This window comes from Lepidochelys kempii, chromosome 5 (genome assembly GCF_965140265.1).
Source record: "Lepidochelys kempii isolate rLepKem1 chromosome 5, rLepKem1.hap2, whole genome shotgun sequence".
NCBI classification, from domain to species: domain Eukaryota; kingdom Metazoa; phylum Chordata; order Testudines; family Cheloniidae; genus Lepidochelys; species Lepidochelys kempii.
In genome coordinates this window covers 119,755,577-119,773,572 of record NC_133260.1, presented here as the reverse complement: position 1 = coordinate 119,773,572, position 17,996 = coordinate 119,755,577, and the positions used below count along the sequence as shown (strand labels likewise).

The 17,996-nt window shown below is 44.5% G+C and overlaps 3 protein-coding genes across 6 annotated transcripts; 2 read left to right on the top strand and 1 right to left on the bottom strand.

Annotated features, from left to right (window-relative positions):
* The first annotated feature begins 1,087 nt into the window (after positions 1-1,087).
* NDUFB6 (NADH:ubiquinone oxidoreductase subunit B6) lies at positions 1,088-5,828 on the top strand. 2 transcript variants are annotated; one of them, XM_073345590.1, is made up of 5 exons: positions 1,088-1,408; positions 1,719-1,811; positions 3,566-3,610; positions 4,018-4,088; positions 4,201-5,828. In XM_073345590.1, exons 1-4 carry the CDS (start codon positions 1,229-1,231, stop codon positions 4,084-4,086), a joined length of 387 nt encoding a protein of 128 aa, XP_073201691.1. In that variant the 5' UTR covers positions 1,088-1,228; the 3' UTR covers positions 4,087-4,088; positions 4,201-5,828. The 2 variants fall into 2 exon arrangements, with proteins under 2 accessions (XP_073201691.1, XP_073201690.1); XM_073345589.1 differs by lacking the exon at positions 4,201-5,828 and having other exon boundaries at positions 1,091-1,408; positions 4,018-4,173.
* On the bottom strand, positions 4,723-6,830 carry SMIM27 (small integral membrane protein 27). Of its 2 annotated transcripts, none has more exons than XM_073345588.1 (2): positions 6,387-6,830; positions 4,723-5,752 (listed from the first exon to the last, which is right to left on the bottom strand). In XM_073345588.1, the coding sequence occupies exons 1-2, from the start codon at positions 6,816-6,818 to the stop codon at positions 5,642-5,644; spliced, it is 543 nt and encodes a 180-aa protein (XP_073201689.1). In that variant the 5' UTR covers positions 6,819-6,830; the 3' UTR covers positions 4,723-5,641. The 2 variants fall into 2 exon arrangements, 1 of the variants encoding a protein (XP_073201689.1); XR_012159123.1 differs by lacking the exon at positions 6,387-6,830 and adding an exon at positions 5,874-6,380 and having other exon boundaries at positions 5,664-5,752.
* TOPORS (TOP1 binding arginine/serine rich protein, E3 ubiquitin ligase) lies at positions 6,685-16,495 on the top strand. Of its 2 annotated transcripts, none has more exons than XM_073345586.1 (2): positions 6,685-7,005; positions 11,973-16,495. In XM_073345586.1, exons 1-2 carry the CDS (start codon positions 6,817-6,819, stop codon positions 15,009-15,011), a joined length of 3,228 nt encoding a protein of 1,075 aa, XP_073201687.1. In that variant the 5' UTR covers positions 6,685-6,816; the 3' UTR covers positions 15,012-16,495. The 2 variants fall into 2 exon arrangements, with proteins under 2 accessions (XP_073201687.1, XP_073201688.1); XM_073345587.1 differs by lacking the exon at positions 6,685-7,005 and adding an exon at positions 7,125-7,365.
* The last annotated feature ends 1,501 nt before the right edge of the window (positions 16,496-17,996 follow it).

The window sequence follows — 17,996 nt, the reverse complement described above, 5'->3', positions numbered from 1 at the left end:
GCATTCCCAGTTCTCACCAGCTCCCCCCTCCAACTCCCTCTCCACACACCAGCTGTTACCACCCCCTCCCACAGCTTCCCCTCCATCCCCACCCCACGTGCCAAGCTTTAACTGCCCCCAGTGCCCCCTCCATCCCTGTCTAGGGTGACCAGACATCCTGTTTTTAAAGGGACAGTCCCGTATTTAAGCCCTCCTGCAGATGTCCTGACTTTCTTAAAAACGGGCAAATTGTCCCATATTTTCTGTCTCCCTCTCCCTCTCCCCCGCAAATCAATACTGGTGGGTCCTGTGCCGGCCAGATCCCTGCTCACCAGCTGCCCACCCACCAGCGGTAAGTCCGGGGGGTCCAGTGGCTGACGATGGGGGTGGGTATGCACGGCTGGTGACGGGCTGAAGCTGCAGTGCGCAGGGCAGGCCGCTCCTGCTGGTCCGGGAGTGGCGTGGGACCACGACATGCAGGCAGCCTGCCTGAGCCCGGCCGGACTTTCAGCAGCCCAGAGATCGCGATCGACTGGCAGAGGCTCCAGGATCAACCCCTCGATCGTGATCGACGGGTTGGTGCCACTGAATTGTATTTAATTATGGATTTATTTTTGTGGGCCCCCCCTTAGCCCGAGGCCCTGGGCTGCAGCCCCCAGAGCCCCTGCGCTAATCCGGCCCTGCCCCTCGGGTGCAAATGAGTAAGGGTGGGGGAGGGGAGTGATGGAGGGAGGGGGCGTGGCCTCAGAAAAGGGGCAGGGCAGAGGCGGGGCAAGGGTGTTCAGTTTTCCGCAAATAGGAAGTTGGCAACCCTAGGGCACCAGTCTTTAGCCCCCCTTTCCCCCCACACACTCAGCTCCCCTAGACCAAGCCCGGCCCGCCCTGCGCTCTGCTATGGGCATGCGCACGCAATGGCCCCCCAGGGCCTTTGCGGATTCGGCCTCCCAGGAGCAGGGGGCGGGCCAGGCAACAGGGGCCGCCACGCGCCTGTGCCTGAGCTGGGGCAGCACATGTGGCCTCCCACCAGCAGGGGGCGGAATACAGCCTATCCCTTCCGGATAGCGTCTGTGATTGACAACACAAGATAGCGGAAGCACTGAGGCGCGGCTTCCGGCGACGCGCATAGACGGCTCGTCTCCCTGAGCAGCGGGGAGCGGTGTGTGATGACGCCACCCGCGCGCGCCGCTTGCGGGGTGTCCTGTGCTCGCGAAGGTCGCGTTTCCGGCGCTGGGCCGTCTCGGGGCTCGGGATGTCTGGCTACACCCCCGACGAGAAGCTGCGGCTGCAGCAGCTGCGCGTCCTGCGGCGCCGCTGGCTCAAGGACCAGGAGCTGAGTCCGCGCGAGCCCGTCCTGCCCCCGCCGAAACTCGGGCCGGTGGCCAGGTTCTGGGAGCGTTTCCTGCAGCCGGGCTCCTTCTGGCGGCTGCAGGTCAGCGAGGCCCGGCTCCCCTTCCCTAGAGGGGTCCTCCAACCCTGCTCTGCTGAGGGGTTCCCACCCTGGGGCAGCCTTGACCCAGAGGGGTCCCCTAGCCCCCATTCCGACCCTGCTGCGGGGTTCTCCTGTGAATAAATAAGCCCAGAGATAAAATCTGTCAAGCCAGCACTTTTGAATGCTAAATTCAATTAAAAAATTACTAGACATTTAAAAACAAAGCTGGTATTAAAGGTTGAAGTGGGGGCTTATATATAGTAAAAATTAAGGGAAAATAACATGAAATTTCATTTACTTTTGTTTCCAGACTTTCAAGCTGTACAAAGGTGGTGTATTTACTGTAAGATGGATACTTATTCCTGCCTGGGTTATTCACTACTATGTCAAATACCATGTAATGGTAAGTATAGAAACCTGCATGTTGTATTTCGATGCAGAAGGTATATGCTTGACCCAACAAATACCATTTACTTCCCTGCCCTGTAAACACTTCCACTTTTTCTCCTTAAAACCCCCCATACTTCGAAAAACACACCATCTGTGATCTACCATGAAGTCAAAAGTTAAGGGTGACTGCATCTGAGAATTATTTTGCTTTATTTTTGTCTGGGTACACTTTAGTGGTGTTGAAAAGGTTTCACTTGCAGGACTATAAAACTATTCAGTGCTTCTGCTTTTCCACTTCAATAGACAAGTGTCCTTTGTTGGCACACTTGATCCTGAAGTATGCAAAGAAACAAATTTCTGTAATACTTCAGATGAACAAAACTGTTTTCTGTTTCTTGCTGCTTAGTAACTGTTGATAAGGCTTACATTTTTTCTTTAAAAAAACAAAACAACCTACTTCAGTCCATTCAGTTGCTTGTTTCTTGACACAGTTTTCATCTATAGGCCCACTCAGCAATTATATACACTGGGATTAAGCATTGAACATTCTAATCCCCTGCCTGCAGTATTGATTCTACAATTAAAATAAGAAAAAACACCTCATGAAATAGGCTTGGATTAAAGAATTTTGGGGCCCTGTATACTTGGGGAAATTGCCCCCCCTCCACCTGCGGTAAATTAGTCAGTAAAGCTCCCCCATCCATACATATCCCACCCCACACAACTCCCTGAATGCTCCTCACATCCCACATACATGCCAGCCACCATCCCCTAGCCTCAACGGACATGCCAGTAGCTCTGACATACATCCCGTTCACTGTAGCCCCACAAGCCACAGCCCACAACATCCCCCACTCAGCTGCAACATTCTGGCTCCCATCAGTTATAACTTGATCTACTCTCTCTGTCAAATATCCAGTGACAGCTGATTCCCCTGAGTACCTGTGCCTCCCTTTAGTCACCAATGACTCCATTCATGGTCTTTCCCTTTTGGCTTTTAGACAGTTCTGTAACGTATGTCCTCTTACGTATAAGGAGAATATCAAGGTTATTCATTTCCCGTTTAACTTTTCTAGAATAGATAGACTTAATTTTCAGCCTTGGAAAGCTAATATTTTTAGTATCAGAAAACTTGGAAACTCTTATGTAAATATTTCAAAGTGCCCATAGAGAATGGAAAAATCCATTAAGTTGCATTTAGTTTATTCTGGGGGAAACCAGGTTTTTCACAGCCCACGTACTGAGAGCTACATGTTGTAATGAATGTTTGCTGAGTAGCCCTCTTATGTTTGGATAATTTTATGTTGCTTCCTCTATATGTTTGGTAAGACAAGGTTAGTTCAAACTGCATAAGCCTTGATGATTAAGAGGTTGTTTTATGTTTTGTTTGTAGCTTACTTGTAACCCTGGTCTTGCTCACTCTTGCTTCCTTTACTAGTCACTGACAGAACAAAGCTCACTGCTTTCCTGAAGAAGTAATAACACTATCACTGAGCCACGATTCAGCGAACACTCTTATTAGGCCACCTGTGGCTCTTTACCCTGGGAGAGCCTTTTCATTTATAAAGTATTTTGAAGACTTGTCCTGTTTGAGGTGTTTTTATTCTCTATACTTCTGGTTTTAAACTAAGAGTAACCTAGTGGGGAGAAGCGGGTCTGCTTAATATTAATTGTAATCAATGCTTCACCTTTTTGGCAATATGGAAAACAGCTTTTCAGCCATCTTTAAAAAAAGCTTATCCTGACTAATCTGTTTTTTTATTGCAGAAAATGCCATATGGTGTTATTACAGTGAAGCCCAAAGTATTCCCAGTGAGTTAATTCAAATAAATATTTTCTTGTAACATGTCAGCCTCATAGATAAAGAAAACAAATGGGAAGGGAGAGGTGGGTGTGTGAGGGCAACAGTGGTACAGGGAATAAAATTAAAATAACTATTCAGTACTTTGGGCACTTGGTACAAAGAAATGTTAAATGCTGACTAAGAAAAACATTGTGATATAGACCTTTAGAAGCATCAATTATTTTCTTCAGAATGGATAATATTCCCTTGAAAACTTGTTTCATCAACCGAAGATGATCCAATTAAAAGATATTGCCTCACTCAATTGGCGCTCTCATAAAAATAATAGTACTTTTATGCTCTTGCATATTATATATTTTAGATAGTAATGTGACCCATGACAAAATATTCACCATAATCTTTCTGATTTCATTAGGGTGACAGAATTCTAGAGACAGGAGAAATAATCCCACCAATGGAAGAAGAACCTATTGGTCATCACTGAAGGTTATAAACTCTAGCTTTGTTCCTATAAAAATGTGTTAAATATCTCCAGATATGTATATAAAACAATAAAGTCACTTTCAAGAGACACTCATGTTATCTTATTTCCTTCTAGGTATAGCAGGAATAGAAAACACCATCTCCAGACCTTTCTTTAGGGCAGAGAATAAATGGCTAGTTAAGGAAGTTACTCTCATAGTAACAAACTGTTCATGATTGACTGTATGAAATGGACTCTAGAAGTAGGCTTCAGTCCAATGTACTAGTAGTAATACAATCTTTTTGTCTTAATAGGCAACAGATTATCTGTATTTTATCCATTGTAGCAACCAATTATGTATCTCTACTCATGTAATTGTATTTAACCAAACAGGAAGACACGGCAAAAAAACATATCAGCTCAGCAGGTAATGCACAAGTGCAGTAAAATTTAGAAAGGATTTTTGGAAAGTAACTGTCCTACTTTTAAGTCAGATATTATTGAGAAATAATTTTATTAAGATTATTTTACATAGCCTCTTTGTTTCATTCATTGTGGAAGTCCTACCTGAACTATGAACACTCAAGCAATATTGTAATGTTTATAAACTACAAAATCTTACAGATCATGTTGCAAAAAAGAATTGTATGAGAAGGGTTTGGTAAAACATGATAGCTTTAATTGTATGAATCAACAGCAAAATAAGATGAGTAAACAGAAACGAACTGTGACAAATAGTGATTCGTACTCACATTTCTATGAATACTTGTTCCTGTCAGGAACTAACCCTATTTCAAATACTCAATCCACTTTATTGACTAGCAGTATTCCAGAATTCGTCAACCACCCTGGACCTGACTATTCCTGAAGGTCAGCACACCATATCACTAGAAGATAGTATGAGTTATGTCACTGTAACGTATGTGACTAGCACTTTACTAGGCATAGCCAAGATGCCAGACACATCTGCGGACCTCTAAACACAACTCGGTTGAGGCTGCTACAGTTACACTTGCTTAATCCATCAATGAAAAACTTTACCACAATCAAATTTAATAGGAAAGAGTTGCTATGTATAAGTTGTTACTGACAATGGCTGAATAAAACTATTTTGAGGGCCAAATACTACTAATATGAACTGAAGGAAAATGTTGAATCACGCTTAAATAATGTTACTTACTGCCATACTGCTGGACATAAACATCTGTACCATATTTTAAACATTACAAAATCTTTAGCAAAGACATTGTCTGTAAAAGAGAAGACATTCTGCAAACAAACTGAACATACACTTGGTGTACAGTTCTTCCTTGGCTACTTCTTAGTCTAGTGCTCATTTTCTATATTTGTTAAGAAAACTCAGTGTCACACAACATGCATTGCCTGTATTTCTGTTGATCCTTTTAATTGTGCAGAAAGCTTGATTTTTTTTTCTTGAAGCCTTCTGCCACTGTTAAACTTTTGTGGTCAGGTCATAACTTAAACTGGTACTCTGGAAATCTTTTCTGTCCTCAAATTTGGTTTTACATGTGTTCAGGTTTGAAAATCCAGCTGCAGTCAATCTGTCATGTTTCCTTTAAAAATTCAACATTTGATCGGGGTAGTCCTTCTCAAGTTGCCACCGAGCCGCTATTCTTGTTGCATAAATAACATATCCCCATGAAAGTAATACAATGGTGAGAAGAATCTGTTAGAAGAAAATATATAATGTTTGGAAAGGTAGGTATGGTGCATTACCAATAAAAATGTTTACGTGCATTGAATATTGGTCTGATATTTAAACTATTTGTAAAATGGTCATCACTTACCATCCCTGGCCTAAAAGTTTGAGGTGTCCAGCCAGACACTAATGAAATACTGATTATATAGGGTAATGGCGGGGACAGGATTGGTATAGTACCTGCCTGCGTTAGCATGGTCTTTTCTGGCTCTGAGCCCTGGCATTCAGTGCTTCAAAGGAAGGCAGGATCTCTGGCTTCCTAGGCCCTGGAACCGACGGCTTGATGGAATTAGGTTCAGTGCCCGGTGCAGAGCGTAACGCCGCCCCGGGGTTGTCCCGTAGGAGGCGGGCCTCCAAGGGCAGCTGGAAGGGCAGAACCGTCCGTGTGGTACCTGCTCCCCACGCAGGGCTGCGCCCCGTTCCCCCAGCCAGCGGCCAGGGACCGCACGGAGCCGAGAGCGGAGGCTTTGCTGCACTCTCCCACCAGCCCGGGCCGGGCTCGCTCCGCGCCGGGGAGGGGGTGGTGCAGGCGCGTCCCCCCCCCGCAAGGTGGGGTCGGCCGGCTCCGTGCGCTGGGCCGGGGGGCGGCGCGGGCACCTACCAGCGAGTAAAGCCAGTCCCGGGCGCTGCGGCCCAGCGCCGCCATGGTGCGGGCTGGGAGCGGCGCGTGCGTGGGGCACGGCAAGGGGAGATCACCATGGAGACAGAGCGAGACGGGCGCGCGCTCCGAGCCGCCATCTTTGGTTGGGGCCTGGAAGCGCCAACCCTGCGCAAAGCGAGCGGCATGAGCGGGTTGTGAAGCATCTCCGGGCGAAGCCGCCCGCAGCCAAGATGGCGGCCCGGAGCGGTCACGTGGCCGGCGTTCCGCCCACTTGCAGGCTGCGGAGGGGGCGTTGTTGTAAGCCGTGGAGCTCCGACCAAGTCTTTTCCGATCCCAGCAGCCCTTGCGGGGTGTCTGTCTGGCCTGCGGCCCGGCCGTCTCGGTGTGTAGCTGGTCGCTCTCCGGGCCCGGCCGCCGGCAGGCGGCTTTCATGGGTGACCCACTGAATTACCTCACAGAGCGGGGGCGCCGCCGCCGCCTTCGTCACGGGGGGGAAGAGCCGCGCGCGGGCCCCGGCCCGGGCCCCGCCCGCTGCCGCCGCCGCCAGAGACTCAAAGCGGCGGACACGGGGCAGCCCCGCGGGGAGGGCGAAGCGCCGGCACCGGACGGCGGCGCCGCTGTGAGTGAGCGGGCCGGGCGGGAGGGAGGGAGGCTGGACGCGGGAGCGGGCCGCGCCCTTGCCGGGGGAGGTTCCCCCCTTCCTTCTGCTCGCGCCGGGGCTGGGCGGGAAATGGCGGAGTCCGGGGTTGGGACTGAGAGCAGCGGGTCCGTGGAGAGTCAGGGCCGGGCGGGCAGGTCTGTGAGGCGGGAGGGCTCCTGGGCAGAGGCGGTGTCGTGCCCAGCCCTGTCGGGAATCTGTTCTTTAGCCTGGTTCAGGAAATGCTCCGCTCCGCCCCATATGGGTCAGATTTTTTTACCTTCCTGCCAGGTGCAGGTAAAGAGCCAGTAACGGAGTGGTGGGTGCCTTGTGCTTCCGCAGGTGAGTTGTCAGTAGCCCCTCCCCCCAGCTCGTGAGCGCCCCCCCCCCCATTCCCTAAACCCTTGCAGGGACGAGAGTTGGGGCAGGAGTTCGGGTCAGCAGGAGCTAGGGAGACTGAGCAGAGAGTACTTTGGCAGCCCTGCCCCGCACTCCTGGCCCAGCTGGATTCTGCCTGATTTGTGGTAGATCTGTGTGTAGAGGGAGAGTGAACTTACAGGCACTTTGCAGCCCCTGCCACTCAGTGCCTTGTTGGGAGGCTGAGCCAGTATGCCAGATGAGTCGAACTGTTCCCATTAGGGCTATATGGAGAGTTTGACAGTAACATACAGGGGTAGTTACCAGCTGTCCTCAAGTAGGCTTCCTATGGAGAGCAATAGAGTGCTCATTGCTTTCCGTTTTCAAAACGGGTCAAATAACAGTTCTAAATAGAAACACCAAGCCCAACTGTACATGACCACAGTGAGATTTATCAAGTCAGTTGCCCAGGATTTCATATCTCTCATTCGCTTAAAGCCTGAAAATTTAGCAGGCCACACTCTAGTCCTTAATATAACGATTAATGATATAAATATATATATCAACGAATATAATGATAGTCAAAATAGAAATACTTTGAATTTGAAATTCTCAGGCTGGGAGAGATACTTCAGTGTTCAGAAATGAAGTTGGTGCACACAGCTTTGTATACACTTTGGTTCTCAGCTTGTCTTGTTAAAAAAAAAAAAGTATCAATTCTCAATGTTTTTATAGTACATCTGTTCACATGTTTGCAACAGCTGAATTGTATACAAATTGCTGCACATAACATATTAAAGTTATGGTCAGAAAACCAACTATTACAGTGGTATCTTCATACTTAACAGTTCTGCCAGGGCTTTGGAGTGGAGCCTGGAGCTGGAGCGGAGCCAGAGCACAGCTCCAAAGCCCTGAGTTCTGCTGCCTTGGTCCTGTAATCATATTTGCTGAATTAGTGACAGACAGACACTACAGTTTACTCTGAGCATTGCTGAGTCTGTACGGCTGTGGATAAATAATCTGGATTATATGTCGTCTCATGTATCAATTGAGTTGTTAACTGAGTTCTTGTCCAGTTATATTACAGGTGTAGCTGGTAGAACCATCTATAATTATGGGTGCCTGATGCATCTTTTTTTTTTTTTTTTTTTAAATTTTTTTTCCCCGCTTATCACATTGCCAAATGTCAATTATTTGGGCTGAAATAATTTCAGCAAATAATGGTTCAGCTGTTTTTGAGAACAAGATTAGGGAAGACTTATTTTGCCTACATTAATAAAAATCTTTCTATTTTGTTGAGAAGCTCTAGTGCCTCCATTCTTTGCAATTTGGCAAGGGGATTGCCCTGGTTTTAGGTGTGGACCTGTTTCTGGGGAGAGAATGGGAAGGCTCAAATATGGACAAGTTATAAGCCCTTGAAAAATCTCTGTTCACACATGATCAGTAGAGACTTATGAGTTTGGCAACTAAATACTGAAGCTGAAGATTGTTTGGAATACACATACTGCAGTCAGGGCCACAGGGGCTGAGTAGGACTTCACTTGCAATTGCTACTGCTGGCTGTTGCAGCACCAGGCACTGAGAGCTGGGAGACTGTATCTCCTGTGCTGTCAGTGCTCCCCCTGCTTGTGTCTAGGAATTTGGAGGAAGAGCAGCTTGACTCAAATGTGATCGGTTTGAAGAACCAGACCTGAGTGGGCAGAGAGGAGTAGGGTTGCCAAGCCCCTCCCGGTTTGGCCAGGAGTCTCCTGGAATTGGGCTCGATCTCCTGGAGACCACTGAAGCCAATCCGGGAGATTTTAGACGGTTAAAAGTCTGGCAGTGCAGCGGGGCTAAGGCAGGCTTCCTACCTGCCCTGGCTCCGCGCCAGTCCTGGAAGAGGGCAGCATATTGCGGCTCTTAGGTGGAGGCGTGGCCAAGGGGTCTCCATGTGCTGCCCCCACCCCGAGCACCGACTCTGCGCCTCCCATTGGCTGTGAACGGGGAACCATGGCAAATGGGAGCTGCGGAGGCAGTGCCTTCAGGCAGGGGCAGAGTGCAGAGCTGCCGCCAGACATGCCACTGCTTCCAGGAGCCAACTGAGGTAAGTGCCACCCGCCCGGAGCCCTCACCCTCTCCTGCACCCAAACCCCTGCCCCAGGCTTAGCCCAGAGCCCCCTCCCACACTCCAAACCCCTTGGCCCTACCTCCCAGCCCAGAGCCTGCACCCCAACCTCCTGCCCCATCCTGGTGAAAGTGAATGAGGATGGGGGAAGAAGAGGTAGTGGAGTGAGGCCTTGGAGAAGAGGCGGGACAGGGGCATGGCCTTGGGGAAAGATCAGGGGGTGGGGCAGAGGTGTTTGGGTTTGTGTGATTAGACAGTTGGCAACCCTAGGGAGGAGGTGTAGATTGGGTTAAGGAGCCTCGGCGTGTGGTGAGTGGGAGGCTGGCACTGTTTAGGCAAGCGGACTGTTTGGGGAAGGGTGGCAACTGAGGTAGGGTATGGGGTTGAGGGCGGTGGGGTGGATGGGAACTGTCTGGGCAAGCAGCCAGGGTGTAGATTGAAACAGACTAGGAAAGGAAATTGGAACAAGGAGTTGGTGTGAGACAAGGCAATTTAGATTGAGATCAAATGAGGATCCAGAAGTTGGTTGGAGGGGATGGGGAATTTGGACTGGTAATTAAAGACTGTATCAAAATGCATGTGCAAAAAGGGGCTACATTAATTCAGGCATTTCCTAACTTTTGAGTGCTTGACTTTGCAACCTTAAAATTATTTTAACATTTTTTGTGTGTGTAGTATTAGCTACATAAATAATACACTTCCGTTAGATCACAATTACTGGTGGTAGTACAGAGACCAAAAATAATAGTAGAATTAATAGGATAATCAGCTTGATCAGACACTAGAGAATTAACCACTTTTTAAAAAATACAAAAAATACACCATTATATGAAGTCTAACAACTATGAAAAACATCTTGATCTTTTGTGGAACTAGCCAGCTGATGAAACCTACCTAGTATAGAAAAGATAAACAACTATAATTATTTACCCTTTGCACTAAAATGTTATAATAATAATTTTAAAAATAAAAGCCTGTACCCAAAACAGGAAGTTCGGGAGGGTGGCAGCATCTCAGAATTTCTAGAGCTTATGTATGAAATTGTCTGCTTGGCTGGTGATGTCAGTGTTGGCAAAGATTGTTCTAGGATGTCTGCAACCCTTAAGTGGGTCTTAAAAAAAACCCAAAAACCCTCAAAAACACCAACACAGGGCTTTTTTAAAGGCAAGAGCTCTTAAGTTCTTTGTTACTTTAAACAAATTTGCTATGTGTACACTTAATAGTTGGTAAGTCACAGCTTTCGTGAGCTTATGTTCAAATAAATTTGTTAGTCTCTAAGGTGCCACAAGTACTCCTTTTTGCGAATACAGACTAATACAGCTGCTACTCTGAAACCTATTTAATGTACCTATTTAAAAGTAATTGCCAAAAATAAATATATGTTGATGTCAACAGAAGTAGTTATCTGCTGAATTGTGTCACATGATGTAAAAATCAAGTGCAGAAGTGTTGCTGAAACAGTGATCTCCCCTGGCTATCCGTAGAAGAATTTGAGGCATCTTAGAATGATTGGTGGCCAATCACAAACCTAAATGCGTCTCCATACTTTCCCACCACTTGTCCCATTCATTCAGGTGCACCTTGGCCTGTGAACAATTGGCCAACAAAGTAGTGCTTGAGCAAAGCAATACTGGCTGTGAGTAAAACTGACTAGGGGAGAATTCAATCCTAGTCAATTTCCCATAGCAGCATTATGCAAAAGAAAATTGACTTTGTCTGCATCAATCCCAGAAGTTGCTTTATAGGTGGAAGGACTGGAGAGGGAAACTGGCTGCTGACCTTGCAGAGGCTCCTGGAAAAAATATGGAAAATAAAAAATAGACGCTTACAAGGTGGGAAGAACAAACACTAAAATGAAGACAGGAGAAGTTAAAGAATGGGAGTAACTCAAACATCAGTGATTTACATTTTTCCAGTTACTGGAAATTGTGGCTCATCAAAGCTTAGAGATGAATAACCAAAATGTATATTTTGGTAATCCACCTAACAGACTGAACGATAGTAAACCAACTTTCTCTTGTGTATTGATCTAAAATGTTTTGGGACACAGATGGTGAGCTACGCTTAAAAATAAAGACTTTTGGGCAATTCTCTGCCTAACAGGCTAGATTCTCAGATGGTGTAAATCAGGGTAGTTCCACTTCAATGAAGAATCCCTGGTTTACGTAACATGAGCATCTGGTTCCATATATCTTTCCAGTTGTTCCTTTGCTCTGTTTGCATTAGGGTGTTATTTAACCACCAATATTTCCTAAATTTCTGGGGGGAGAGACTGCAGGGGGAGCTTAATAACTTAAGCAGTTACATGTCAATTTCTTCTGGCCTAATGGGTTAGCAGCGCTTGCTGCTGTTCATTCTTAATTTTCGACTCTCAGAAAAAACTGTTACAAGCTTAGTTGTTTGTTTGGTTCACTTTCATATCGCTTTTTTTGATCAGGAAAAGTTTAGCAAAGCTTTTATTGATATTTGCCTCATTTTTCTTTTGTAGAACATGACATCAACAACTGAGGAGTTTACGGTGGATAGCAGCTTTTCACCTAAAGCTGGCACAAGCAAGCTGCATCAGACAATGCCAACAGATACATCTCCAGACTCTAAATGTCCAATCTGCTTGGACAGATTTGACAATGTGGCCTACTTAGATCGTTGCTTGCATAGGTTCTGCTTTCGTTGTGTACAGGAATGGTCAAAAAACAAAGCTGAATGTCCACTCTGCAAACAGCCTTTCCATTCTATCTTCCATACAGTGAGAGCTGAAGATGATTTCAAGGAGTATGTACTCAGGCCTTTGCAAAATGGCTCTTTTGCTAGTCCTGATGGGCGGAGATTTCGTTACCGTACTACGTTAACAAGGGAACGTCATACATCAGCTTATCCTCGAAGGAGTTCCTCTTCTCGAAGAACGCTGTCACCTCCAGATAATGGGATATTATTTGAAGGATTATCTGGTCAACCAGTGGGGCAAAGAGATGGAGGAATTCATCAGATGATTAGACGGCTTGCATCAAGGAGACAAGCTAGTGCAGAGGGTAGATCACTGCGGCAAATTCAAGAACAAGATATAATTAATTTCCGAAGAGCTCTGTATCGTTCTGGTGTGCGTGTTAGAAATATTCAAGATGGTGGTCGTTATAGAGACATTTCAGCTGAGTTTTTCCGCATGAACCCCGCTTGTCTTCACAGATTAGTTCCGTGGCTGAAGCGTGAGCTAACAGTCCTGTTTGGTGCCCATGGGTCTCTAGTCAATATTGTACAGCATATCATCATGAGTAATGTGACTAGATATGATTTGGAGAGTCAGGCCTTTTCTGATGACTTAAAGCCTTTTTTGCTCCATCGTACTAACCACTTTTTACATGAATTCATCAGCTTTGCCCGATGTCCTTTTAACATAGAGGCATACGATCAGCATGCCAATTATGATTGTCCTGCTCCTTCATATGAAGAAGGAAGCCAGTCGGAATCATCAGTTATTACAATATCTCCAGATGAGACAGATTCCCAAGAACCAGATCATAATGCATCTACAACTAGCGTTGATCGGGCACCTTGGGATGATGAAACTCCAGGGCCATCGTATTCTAGCTCTGAGCCGGTTCATGTTGCCATGGCTTCTCCTTTGGATACTTCGGAAACTTCTGATGAAGATCCTAGTAGAAATGGAACTGAACTGCAAGGGCAGTTACAAGATAATGCAGCCCCAGATGGTGACACTGATACTTCTTCAGACAACTGTGTCATTGTTGGGTATGTTAAGCCATTAGCTGAAAGAACACCAGAACTTGTTGAGCTGTCCTCAGACTCTGAGGAGTCAGTTGATGATGGGAAAAGTGAGGATGTGAAGAAACCACAGCCTATCCAGTTTCACGTTTTTAGCGTCAGTGATGCTAGTGGGTGCTCATCGCCATGCTCTCCTATATCTAAGGATGGTAAATATAGCCATAAAAGCAGCACCTCACCCTCACAAAAGATGAAGTCAAAAAAGAATGAGAAAGATACAACTAAAATAAAAGATTTGTCTACAAAGGACTCATTACAAAGTTCCTCTACAAGAAGGGATAGGATGTGCTCTCCATGCAGCCACAGATTATCCAGGAGGAGGAGATCAAGGAGTTCAGAATCATATTCACAACACTCTGGCAACAGAGACAGCCATGGACAGAGAACCAGGAGGAAACATCACAGCAAAGAAAGGTTAAAAAGTAGACTATCAAGAAGCAGAGATAGTAGCGGACATAGGACCAAAAGAGACACAAGGAGGTCAAAACCTCGAGACATAAGTTTATCTAGAAAAAGCCAGACAGTGTCTCTAAGTAGTGAGAGCACTATATCTAGAGATGTAAGCCGATCAAGATCCCGGAGTAATGATCATAGCAGAAGAAGATCGAGGAGCAGAGACAGTGATCATTATTATGTAAGAGATAATTACCAAAGTAGATACCAGTGGGAATACACTTTTTACAGTAGAAACATGGACAGAGATGGCTATGAATCATCGTACAGGAGGAGAACTCAGGCCAGAGCTCATTATTCAAGGCAGTCGGCTAGTCCAGAGTACAGAATACAGTCTTTTTCTAAAAGGACAAATACTCGAAATCAGAGAAGTCACAATGAAAGCCGATATTATTACTATGAAAGACGCAGATCAAGGAGTCGATCCAGTAATAGATCTCGGACTACTTCTGATAGAATGCGATGTGAAAAGCCTGGTGGAAAAAGGAAATACAAAACTCGCCACTTGGAGAATGCACACAAGGAGAATGCAACAAGCCCTTGTGAAGGGAAAGGAAGTGACCTCCAGAGGTCTTTGTCAAAATACAGTGGTTGCTACAAAAATCAGGACAGCCTTTTAGACAACCAAGCAAGCGTTGGCAGTAGACATAAAAAGAGGAAAAAAAATACAAGAAGTCCAAGCGTAGAGATTATTTACGAAGGAAAAGCTAGTGACACAACCAGACATCATAAAAAGAAAAAGAAAAAGCACAAGAAGAAACACAGGAGACATCATACAAGTAACTCATCACATTCTTCTCCAGTTGTGATTACAATTGACAGTGATAGTGATAAGGAGACTGGAATACAAGAAAATACAGAGTGTGACAGTAGTATCTCTTGGACAACCACAACCCAGTTTAATGAGAGAGAAAATGAGACTCCATCCCCTGTCCTGGGAACAAGTGATTGTAAGGATGAGTACACAGTAGATGGTGAAAGTGGACTGTTGGACAAGGATTCCAGTATTACTACCACTAGGGGAGACTTAGGTGATGACTCTGGAAAGGTAGATCGCCAATTTCAGGAAACATCAAATGAGCAGACTCTTGCAGTGGCAGATGATAGTAGTGCATCTGACATGGGAACTCTACCGAGAAATGTTGAAACTATACAAACTCAATCATCCAGTCAGTTGCTGTCTTCCAGAGCATCATTTGTAGAGAATTCAGAGAGACCACCTTTGATATTAAGACTGCCAAAGAGACTTATTGACAGATCCTACTGGCTTGACTCCCCAGAAAAAAAGATGTAACAAGTTTTACACTGAACTGTTTTAAATGATGAAATCCTGAAAACAAAACACCTGGTGTGGTTTGTGTATGTAAGACTGTTTAAAAAAAAAAAAAAAAAAGTCTGAGAAATGTGTAAAATCCTTGAATTTATGCACTTTTAAGTTCAAGAAAACAGAACATTGCTAATAGTTTAACTTAAAAATTTTCTTTCAGAAGTGTATAAACCTTTAGAAGTTATAATTTCATAGAGCCATACTGTATTCACATTGTATAAAATATATCCATGGAATCTTTCAGTTTTTTTAAAAAAAACAAAAAACCCTGAAGTCAGAAAATCTATTTTCTGATGGTTGCTCTTTTTATTTTACAAAAGAAAAATTGTATAATTCACAAAACAAATTCATGTTTAATTCTGCCATCATTTTAATCTGCATAGTTTAGCTTGACCTCTTCCAAAAAGGTGTCAATGCCTCTGTACAAACATTGAACCAGACTGCCATTGAAGTAAACATGAATTCTGTAAGAGTCCCAATAAAGCAATAAGACACTTTTAAATCAGATTTTGAACCCAATGTAATATTTACTTTCCAGGCATGTCATTTGTCTTTAAGTCTGGTATAACTTAAAACTGCACATGGAAAACCATTAGGAAGAAGTCTGGATCTGAGCTGTCCGTGTAAACTGACAAGTTTAGCAGACCAGATGCCTGTGCATCACCATTTTTTTCCCCACATACCATCTTCAGTCTTTTAGCATATGAGCTGCAAAGAAAAACACCCCGCACAGAGTCTCAGCTGACTTGGGCTCAGGCTGTGGGGCTAAAAATAGCAGTGTAGACATTAGGGCTCAGGCTGGCACCTGGGCTCGGAGATCTTCCCCCTGCCTCAACAGGTTTCAGCACCCGGGCTCTAGCCCAAGCCTGAATACCTATGCTGCAGTTTTTAGACCTGCAGCCTGAGCCCTGTGAGACCAAGTCAATTGACCTGGCCTCTGAGACCTGGTGCCGACAGATCTTTTATTGCAGTGTAGGCACATACCCTAAGAGTAAGATCAAATCCAGTAATGTCTTTCTAGTTTTTTTTTTTTGTTTTCTCCTGCTTCTTCTGTACCTAAACTGCAGAATGCTAACTGTATCATCACCTTTCTAAGATGATCAAAAGACAGTCTGGGTAAATAATTGAAGACAGCTACTTGATGTCACGCTTACTCAGATTTTTCTTCTGTTAACCCCTGCCATTGTTTAAATGGGTTTCTGACATTACTGAGGTATAACAAGAAATAGAAGCCCCACTGTAGGCAGTTTAATTACTTAGAACAGTGGTTCTCAAATGTTTTGTGGTGACAATCCTTTTCACGCAGCAAGCCTCTGAGTGTGACCCCCTTATCAGTTAAAAACATTTTTGTATTTAACACTATTTTAAATGCTGAATTTATAACTCTAGTTTTAAATGAATTTACCTTTTCTCACTGCTTTTAAATTAAGACTAAAACACATTTTATCAAATTATTATTATAACCAGAAAAGTTATTTTTTTAAATAGTTACTGTTTAATACTGGGGGGGGGGCAAAAAGAACTTTGTCAGTATCACTTTTCACAGCAGACTGAGGGCATGTCTATACTATAAAACAAAGTTGACTTAAGTTATGTTGACGTGCAGCCGCTGCAGTAACTAAATCAGTTTCGTATGACCACACTAGCTCCTTCTGTCAGTGATGTGCGTCCTCACCAGGAGTGCTTGCACTGGCTGTCAGTGTCTGGCACATACCCAGAGCCCTACCGACTGGGACTGAGAGCCTGGAGCCCCGCCATGCACGGGGGCTGACAGCTTGCAACTCCCTTGTAATAATCTCGTGACCGTGTTTGAGAATCCCAGACTTAGAAATATATATGTATTTCAAATAGGAGGGATCTTTTCCTTTTTCACTGATAAATGTTGAAAGTCTAAAGCCCAGTAGCTGTCACTGTGTCTGTGGAAGAACAATTGTTTTTTAAAAGTCCATTATTCTGTCCTCACAAAAGAAAAAGAACTGCTACACTAAGCTGTAGCCTGGAAAAAAACAGTAAGGGAAGTAGACTTGTAAATTTATCTCTCTCCCAGCTGATGAGTTTCTAAATTCTGTTATCCAGAAATTACCTTTCAGTGTCTGAAACAATCTGTGTATGAAAGTTCTCTGTAAATTCCCATAGGTCAGACTTTATTTTTTTGTGTTTTGTGAAAAATGAGCCAATTTCATTGCAGTGAAATTGCTCCATTCGTGAGGGTTTTTTTTAAAAATTTTTAGCCTGTTTTTACTGATTATTGTATTTCTCCTTTGTTGCTTTGTGAAACACGCACATAAATGTGAGGGATTGACTGACAGTACATAGAGTGCCAGCAAATACACAAAGTAAACAGCGTTTTCTTTTAGTTATAGTAATTTAGGTGCTGCCTGCAACGAGGTACAAACATTTCAGATGTAAATGTGATTAACACTTACAAAAAAAAAAAAAAAAGTCAAACTATAATGCAGTCTCACTATAAATTCAGATCCTGATTACCCTTTGGCAGCATTTTTTTTTAAAGTGACAGTAGTCTTAATGACTTTTAGATCTAAAGTGATAGAATAATTCACTCTGCTTTGTAAATACCTCTGATTAAAAATGGTTTTAACTGCTTGTGATGGTAGCAATGAAGGTTTTTAGCTAATAATTTGACCTCATCATGGCTCCTAGGTGCATTGTACATGCTAAGAAATTGAGTGCTGCTGACCTTCACCAGCTGTATTAAGCAGGTGAACTACTGCATTTTGCACTGACAGTGGTTCTGGTGATCTCATTAATCATTCAGTGACAGGTGTGTATTTTAACTTATGGAGAAAGTGCCCAGAGCTTAGGAGGGGAGTGCCTATATGTGTTTTATAAATCTGATGAAATTAAATGGTAGATTTATTTACTGCTGTAAGTTACATAGGGCTTTAATAGTGAGTAAGATGCATTCCTCAGACAGTGGAGCTTAGGACAGTA

What these genes read in the sequence shown, in the direction of transcription:
- TOPORS (XM_073345586.1), top strand. Translation starts at nt 6,817, where the DNA reads ATGGGTGACCCACTGAATTACCTCACAGAGCGGGGGCGCCGCCGCCGC. An exon ending in CACCGGACGGCGGCGCCGCT is followed by an intron (nt 7,006 to 11,972) that starts GTGAGTGAGCGG and finishes TTTCTTTTGTAG; the next exon opens with AACATGACATCAACAACTGA.
- SMIM27 (XM_073345588.1), bottom strand. Translation starts at nt 6,818, where the DNA reads ATGAAAGCCGCCTGCCGGCGGCCGGGCCCGGAGAGCGACCAGCTACAC. An exon ending in GGGACTGGCTTTACTCGCTG is followed by an intron (nt 5,753 to 6,386) that starts GTAGGTGCCCGC and finishes TTCTTCTAACAG; the next exon opens with ATTCTTCTCACCATTGTATT.
- NDUFB6 (XM_073345590.1), top strand. Translation starts at nt 1,229, where the DNA reads ATGTCTGGCTACACCCCCGACGAGAAGCTGCGGCTGCAGCAGCTGCGC. An exon ending in GCTCCTTCTGGCGGCTGCAG is followed by an intron (nt 1,409 to 1,718) that starts GTCAGCGAGGCC and finishes TTTTGTTTCCAG; the next exon opens with ACTTTCAAGCTGTACAAAGG. An exon ending in ATGTCAAATACCATGTAATG is followed by an intron (nt 1,812 to 3,565) that starts GTAAGTATAGAA and finishes TTTTTATTGCAG; the next exon opens with AAAATGCCATATGGTGTTAT.